Below are 8,605 nucleotides of genomic sequence, written 5' to 3'. Positions count from 1 at the left end.
TCTAACATTTCTGGTTGCTTTATATATTTTGTAAAGAATAGAACCATTAGATTTGTGATGGATGTTGATGATTTAATATATGCACCATGTGCATCAAACTCTCATGTGCACTAGATATGTTTCCATAGAAAAAATATAAACTCCAAACTCGAAGAAACTTAGATAATCTAAACAATTGCAAACAAAAACTTCAACGATGAAATTATACATTTGAAGGCTCTTGAACGGCACGAGAGTGACAACAGGTACGAATTGCACAAATGGTCGACCTGTCTAGCATTCGTATTGTCGACCTACTTATAGGGTCGAGCCCCCCTGTAAAATTACAGTTTACCCCTCCTTTTACATAGTAATGCTTCACATTGGAGAGTGTGCATGTATAACATTTCACCATACAAAACATTCCACACACGTCTTCTCTTCGCCGAAGGTCCTACTGTGCATCACCTTTCGATGAAGGTTTTCATTGTCGCCACAGAAGCTTTACTTCTGTCACCTTTGGCTCTATGCACTTTTAATTCGCTTCTAGGTAGCCAAAACAATATGATGAGGATTCAGTGAGCAGAGGTCAAAGTGCTTTAGAACATTTCGATCTCTTTGACATGAAACACCTGCTAGACATCGATTTTGTTTCTTTGGACCTTCGGTAGCCCCTCGCAGGTTTAGTTTATTTTTTGTAATTAGCTCAAACCACAAATCTAGTCTGAAGGGCTCCGAGGCAAAGGTCCGAAAACACCTCCTTTTGAGTTCTTTATAAAAACATAACATAGAAATATGCAAACTACAAGTGAAAACACATTTGCCTTTTGGGCCAAAATGGCAGTGAGTGCGTTTTGCACTTGATCCTCGATTGGTGAGCCATTATGGCTATATAAAGATGCGAGAGGTGTCGAGTTCTGCATGACATTCCTCCAGCTCCAATTTTTTCACTTATTTCAAATTCGAGCACTTTGACATTTAGCTTCATTTCAAGATTTTCTAATATGGCTCACATTCGTATGACCACTTCGGTTCCTATTCCCACTTCCTATGAAGCTCTCCAGCGAGACAATGTAAGTAGCACCATTGAGGAGGAGAATCATGTGGAAGAAGTTGTTGACAGCCCAACACGAGTCGTAAAGAAGGAAAGCATGGTTTGAGGAACCCAACCTAACAATGAAGAGCCTGGCGTCGAAGAGGACGCCGAGGATGATGAAAGTGCCCTAAGGCCCAGGCATCGAGTCATTTAGATATTGGGAAATCAGTGGTAAAAGATGGGGACCAGAAGGTGTATGTGAAGCTTGAATATATAGACAATTTTAAGCTTAGCCGCCTTGGCGGTAACAACGAGACACCATAGCCATGGAGAGACAATTGTTGTGTATAAGAGCTTCTTCTAGGAAGGGCTTCACTTTCTAGTGCAACCAATGTTTTTGTAAGTATTGAGGAAGTATGTAAAACTATTTTCATTAGTTACCCCAAGTGCTATAATGCGATTAGGGGTGTTCATATGGGATGCCCGGTCAGCTAGTCGAAGTAACTCCGAATTCTTCTATAGAGCACACGAGCTTGATTACGAGACAAAAGCCTATGGAATGTTATAACTTCCAATATCATCAAGATATGACAACACCTATTCAACAGCGAAATTTGGGTATTACCATAAAAAATAGCTAATTATATGAGGTAAGTCTAATTTTCGTGGGCCTATGCACGACGCAAGTTACGGAAATTGCTGTTGTGTACAGTAAATTTATACATGTTTACCTCGTGTTGTGGCTAAATCACACAACTTTATTATTGATCAAATAAAATTATTTAATAATGCGAAACAACATTAGTTATGTACTGATGAAACAAAACTGTAAGGAAATTGCAAATCTAGCGAGCAGGTCGGCCGCGCGCGCTATCCTTTCTGGAACTTGGACTTGAGGAGCTTGATGGTGTCGGCGTCCACCTGGAAGCTCTTGGCCAGGACGTCGTCAGGGATCTCCGGGTCGGCCCCGAACAGGGTCTGCGCGGCGAGCACGACGCCGGGCAGCTGGCTGTTGAAGACGGTCATGGCGCGCGCGGCGCCTTTGCCGACGTTGTACTGGAAGTGGACCATCCCGCGCGGGATGACGAAGCTCTCCCCGGCGCGCACCACCTTGGAGTAGAACCTGCCCTCCGTGCTGACGAAGCCGACCAGCATCTCGCCGGCCTCCACGTGCACCAGCTCGGCGGACCGCGGGTGGGTGTGCAGCGGGTTGACGCCGCCGGGGGCGAGGTCGACGCGGTTGATGGACAGGCCCAGCGTGTTGAGCCCCGGGAACGCCTCCACGTTGCCCGGCGTCACGCCCGCGCCCATCGGGTTGTCCGTGCTCGCGCCGCCCGCGTGCGCCGCGAAGAAGAAGTCGTCCGAGACCACCGTCGACGCCGGCTTGCACGGGAAGCCCGGGTAGGTGCTGGAGGAGGAGGACGCGTTGTTGTGGCCGCCCGGCGCCACGGCCACGCAGAAGTCCTGCACCGGGTCCGGGTCGGCGCGGCAGACGGTGGCGAGCAGCGTCGCCGACAGCAGCAGGAGGAGGAACGAAGACGACGCTGGCTTCGACATGGCTCTGGATTGGAGCACCGTGCTCGTGCTCTGCTGGCGTGACACGATCGATCGATATGTGTGTCTGTCGATGATCGTGCTGAGCTTCGATTGGCGTTTTGGAGGTATGCTGCCATGGCTATATAAACCGGAGCAAGTGTATGTGTGGTGCGCGCGCGCGTGAAGAGGACGTGCGATACAAACGCCAAGGAATTGAAGGGTTCAAAGGCTGCCCCTGTCCAGGTTGACTTTGTGACCGAGACATCCACAAGCCGTGTGCGATATTTCCTTGCAGTGCCATGGTTGCCATTGTCAAGTTGTAGTAGGTGGCTTGACCATGGTACGTCCACATCCTAGGGATGGCAACGCTCGTGCCCACCGGTAAAAATCATATAGGGTATGAGTTTAATGGCTAGTTTGGGAACTACATTTTTCCAAGGGATTTTCATTTTCTCAAGAAAAAATGAACTAATTTCTCATAGAAAAATAGAAATCCTTCAGAAAAATAGCGTTCCCAAACTAGTCCTAAGTATGAGTTTATATCCACGTGGGTGCAGGTTTGATTCTCAATCCGACAGATTTTTTCTCACGGGTATAAAAATGCTATACCTGTTCCCACAAATCCGTTTACCCGCAATATATATATATATATATATATATATATATATATATATATATATATATATATATATATATATATATATATAAGCATGTATGTACATAATATATACACACATATATAATTACATATATACACATAAATATATATAAAAATGATACATATATATATATGTATAATTATGTGTGTGGGTATATTCATGGGTTTGTGGCATTCACATGTCATTGGTATATGTAGCATATTGTATCTGCCGCGGATAATAGATACGTGTGTAAGTTAAACCCGGGGATACGAGTTTTAAAACTCTCTGACCGCGTGTTTCAAACCGGTTGTCATCCCTAATCCTAGCGTTCCGTTAAGTTGCGATGGGCCAGCTGATCCTGGCCGTCGGATCGTGACCCCGAGTGCTCTATGACGACGGGCCGGGGTCCGGCAATCATCGTATCGCCAGCGATGACGGACGGAGTACGTCTTGGCTTGCAAGTTCTGTGGTTTGGTGGAGACCTGGTCGGCCATGGAAGAGGCATGCGAACTTTCGTCTCCCATCCAATGGAAGATGAATCAACGCGAAGTCCCTGCATGATGCAACCAGTAAAGTGAAAGAGCAGTAAAAGTCGGCGCCCGCGCAGCAGCTAGCACTTTACAGTTTACACACGGCACACCTTTGGGACTTCACCGTCGAGTGGCCCGGCCCAAAAGTCTCAGAACAAACCCAGCTTCGAGGATTTTCTTGGCCTGGGCATATATACAACTAGTAACTTAGCTCGTGTCTCGCGCGAGCAGTCGATGTTTTACATATTTTAGAGCATTCATATAGGAACAACAAAATATGTAGACATGTATAGAAGTGACACAATTATCTGAACAGACAACTGGACACAGTGGTAGAACATTTCAATCATTTATATTAGTTCAAATGCTGGATTTACAGTTAGGTCACTGAATGCAATGGCTAAACATTTCAGTATCATTCAGATCCTTTCTCCTTCGCACTGCCTTTGGATTAAAATTCTAAAGCAGACAATCCATGGACAATGAAATTTTACCTTTTACGCTTCTATGGGAAAAAATGAGAACAAAAGCTAGTGTTCACTCTGTTCAACTACTCGATGATGACAATGTGGCTTCGATGAACTTTTCTGTGTAGTGTTACAGATGCTTGACTCTCAATGGCTTGCAAGGCGAGCTAGTTATATATGGAATTCAATGTGAGCATTCTTCATTAGGACAACATTTTATGCACGGTAGTGGTGGTTTCCCATGTCATTATCTACTTTGAGTTGATTAATTTATGTCCATATTATTAGGAGGTTCTGAAGTCCACTCGGGTTCAGTCAGAGCAAGATCTTAGTATCAGAGGTATTTCTCGCATTCAAGACATGCCATCATTCAGGACGCTGAAAAGTTAGCGTTGTTTGTAATTCACAGGAAAAGAGATACATTTTAGATTTCAATATTTTGTCTCAAATTTGTTGTATGTTCTTTCACTGGATTTTGAAGACGCGGAATTATGTATGTTCGTTCATGTATGATGCTCTGAAAAAGTAAATGACTGTCTACAACTCCTAACATCAAGATATGATGCTGGTGTATATTGGTCCGTTGGCGCCTGGCCCCCTGGGGCAGCTAACGCGGTGGCTGTGGACGCGTCGGCGGCGGAGGCCGAGGCCGAAGCCGAAGCCCTGCCGCCGATATCGCTGATCCGGCTGGCCACAATTTCTGTGTCCTGCTGCTCAAGCCAAGGAAGAGCAAGGCCCCAGCGGCAGACGGGACCGGGCCCACTCAGGCGCCAAGGCTGCCGGTGGTGGTGAGCCGGAATTGGAGCGTGTTGCATGTTGTGGCACTGACATGGTGGCGAGATGAGAGGAAGCGCGGAGCTGGACAGGCAGAGATGAGAGAGACGGCGTGACAGAATGTGAGAGATGTGGTGGTGGAGGTGGCCGGAGCCGTAAAAATCATATCGGAGGGTGTAGATTTTTTTTGTCTTACATGGACCGGCCGGAAGGCAACCTTTGCATCCGACTCTATTCTATATTCTATATATTACACGTCGTCAAAAAAACACACGCCGTCCGATCGTCAATCATCGCTTGATCTATTTTCCTCGGTCTCAGGGTACTTCCTCGTGTCTCTGGATACCTTCCCTCCGTCTCCGGATGCTTCCCGTGTCTCTGGATACTTCCGTTTGATACGACGTCTCCCCTTGTTTCTTTACCCTTCTGCCTCATCTAATTTCTTCCTACTCGCTCCCTCCGCGTCGTCCTTCTCCCGGCGCCGGAGCAAAGCCCACCGACGTCCGCTAAGTCATGGCACCATCGCCGTCGGGAGCAGCGACTTTGGTTCGTCAGTGTCCCTGCTCCCCTGCGCGCTTTGTCCCAGTGTTGCGTGGTGGGGAAGGAGAAAAGTGGTGGGGAAGGAGAAAAGGTACCGGTGGAAGATGGCGCTGCCGCAACGACGAAGTGGGGAGCAGTTAGCCATGGAGTGGGATGCGCAGAGGCGGAGGTGAGATAACCAGAGCAGAATATGTTGAACAACTTCTTCTCCATCCCATTTCCCTTCATTTGCCTACTCCCTTCCACCGCATACGGATAGGCCCTCAAGGTGATTTTCTTCTTCTCCCCATACCAAATCCTAGGTCCTGAAGCATCTACAGGGAACGATAATACGATCAGCTGGGCAAGGTGGTAATGAAGGCATTCATTGCGTCGTTCTTTGTGCAGAATTTAATCTTCACCACTCGTATGGGCTGTAGGAGTTATTATGCTTCACTGAAGAGTTATTATGCTTCTTTCCTACATAAAATTTCTCTCATACTATATTTATAAAAATGAAAATATGCTCTGGAGTGATAACAACGACTTTAGGTTTACTATTTTTAGTGTTTTGCCCAAAGAATCATTTTGTTTTGTTTTCTTCACACAAATTCCTAAATTACCGAATAGCCACCATACGCTGACTAACCAACATACACTATTAAATACTGCCAGAACAACACTAAAAAATGATGACACATATCTTATTACATACTCCCTCCATTCCAAAATATAATTCGTTTTAGACTAATCATTAAATCATACATTTATCAAATAATATATGAATGTATTTTGCATATATATATCTATATTCATTATCATTAAATGAATGTGGACGGAAAAAATAAGCTAGAAAAAACTATATTTTAGGACGGATGAAATATTTCTTATATTCCATATGTATATATAAAAGGACATATCAACAACCAACATCATGTGATTTTAGTGACCTTTTAAATACATGTACGTACAACTCACCCATTGCTATTATTTAACGTTTGCAGGAAACTCCCACTGATAAAGGTAAAGAGAAAGCTTCCTCTTCAATCTCCTCCAAAGAGGTAAGCTTCTACCTAGGTTCCTCGTATCCATCAAGCATGTTAACTGTACGTGCATATATTTTTTACGCACCGCATATTTATACTTCACTACATAATGATTGACAAGATTATTAAAATCCTACCTTTCATTTAATAGGTTCAAACAAGGATCATCCATATTCAAAGATTCCACAGACCAAAAAGACCAAGAATGATTTATGCAACCACACGAAGCTAACTGAGATTCAACCATTAAATACATTGCACCACCTTTGTTATTGATCCTACCCTTTTGTAACTAAATATAATGCTCGCAAGTATAAACAACCCTTCCTATGTAGTACTAAACACCAAGATCAGTTTATGTGATGATGGACCAGTTTTCCTATGTGGTACTAAACACTAGGATCAGTTTATGTGATGTAGGATCAGTTTCCCTATGTGGTACTAAACACCTGTATCAGATTATGTGATGTAGGATCAGTTTATGTGGCGCAGCTCATATCTATTTTGACATGAAAACTATGTATGTTATCAGTTTGTAACTAAGTACAATGCAAACCTTCAGATCGTACTAACTACTTATTAAAGGCATTTCATATCTACTGTTCCTTTTTAATTTTGGTAAAGGTCATATAACCCGGCGTGCGCTAGGCGCGCGTCAACCACTAGTTATATAGAAATATCGAAACTCAAGGTCGACTTTCCCGGCCCAAAGTCTCAGAACAAACCCAGCGTCGACTGGCCATGGTATATACCAACACAAATACACCCAAACTACAGTATCGATACAAAAAACATGCATGTCTAACCTGCACACTGCACACTAGGAGCTGCCGAGAGATCTAGCCGGAGACACGAGCTGTGCTGACAAGGAGGTTGTGGGGCTGTTCATCTCATTGGTGGACCTACAGGTATGCCGAGTATGTACCGACATACCCTGTAAAACCAACGAGTGTATGTATATTGGCAGTATTCGGCATACCCTGTAAAAAGAAAAAAAATATAGTGCACTGAGCAGTATGACGTCATGACATGAGGCTCATTAGGTCATTAAGATGTATAGCCCGAGCGACATCATAGTGCACCGGATGTTTCATTTTTCTGTCTCGTAGTGCCTTGGCCCTAGTACCATGTAGACCGCAGTCCAGCGCCGTTTCAAATTCCTAGTGGCCTGGACGTTTTATTTTTTAATCTAATCTTGATCGGAGAGAACAGAGCTATGGTCGTAGTGTTGTGCCATTGTCTGCCGCCGCCCTACTCTAAATCGGAGGATCGCTTATCATGTCTCATCTGCGATATATATATATATTAGATTATCAGATATAAACACGGTCTCTCGAAAGTTCATCATCTGGATATATCGCCGTACTATATATATAATTTTATCGAATTATATATAACATTTTTTTCATAGCATACCTTATGGTTAAATCCAAGATCCGTCGGTGGTTCCACCTCCGGTCCCACTGGCGACTCGTGGCCTTCGGCCGCTGATCCTACCGAGCTGTTTCCAATTGAGAGTTTCAAAACACTATTTCCAAAGCTGGCATGTCACTATTTATTTAGGAAACAGTGTAGATATCATTCCCTCCCATAAAACTATTTTATATCTTTTTTTCATTAAATTACATAACATGTCACCATGTTTGCTTACTTGGCATGTCTACTCCCACTAAGAATGGCCCAGTCATAGCTTGGAAGAACCCTACAGACAATAAAGCGAGCATCAAGGTTTCTGTGCGTCCGTGCCATCAGGAGCAGGCACACGGTGCTTTACAACAATGCTGCATTAGCTTCTCCCGAGAGCATTCTGCGAAAGAATTTAGAATTTTAGAGTCTGTTTCATTCGACGTACAACGAGGGATAGAATGGATAGTCACATTTTCTATGATGTTTGTACGAGAGTCACGCATATACGAGATAAACACCGGAACAATTTATGATGATGACGTGATCCTAAAAAATTAAGTGGACAATGTCATCCCACCTACATCCATACCAGTAAAACTTTGGATCGGTGATAGATGATGATCTATGGCTCATGGGTCAAAATCTTCACTCATACCCGTCGTGTTTTGGG

At 44.1% G+C, this 8,605-nt stretch overlaps 2 protein-coding genes across 2 annotated transcripts; one reads left to right on the top strand and one right to left on the bottom strand.

Moving 5' to 3' along the window:
• Positions 1 to 1,758: 1,758 nt before the first annotated feature.
• Positions 1,759 to 2,664, bottom strand: LOC100273401 (uncharacterized). The gene has a single exon (NM_001147838.2). It carries the CDS (start codon positions 2,570 to 2,572, stop codon positions 1,886 to 1,888), a length of 687 nt encoding a protein of 228 aa, NP_001141310.2. The 5' UTR covers positions 2,573 to 2,664; the 3' UTR covers positions 1,759 to 1,885.
• Positions 2,571 to 7,127, top strand: LOC103644203 (uncharacterized). The gene is made up of 4 exons (XM_020544537.1): positions 2,571 to 2,676; positions 5,144 to 5,672; positions 6,487 to 6,543; positions 6,680 to 7,127. Exons 1-4 carry the CDS (start codon positions 2,571 to 2,573, stop codon positions 6,735 to 6,737), a joined length of 750 nt encoding a protein of 249 aa, XP_020400126.1. The 3' UTR covers positions 6,738 to 7,127.
• Positions 7,128 to 8,605: the final 1,478 nt, after the last annotated feature.

The sequence above is a fragment of the Zea mays genome, chromosome 1 (genome assembly GCF_902167145.1).
Source record: "Zea mays cultivar B73 chromosome 1, Zm-B73-REFERENCE-NAM-5.0, whole genome shotgun sequence".
NCBI classification, from domain to species: domain Eukaryota; kingdom Viridiplantae; phylum Streptophyta; class Magnoliopsida; order Poales; family Poaceae; genus Zea; species Zea mays.
The sequence above is the reverse complement of the archived record's forward strand: the minus strand, read 5'-3'. Positions and strand labels throughout refer to the sequence as shown.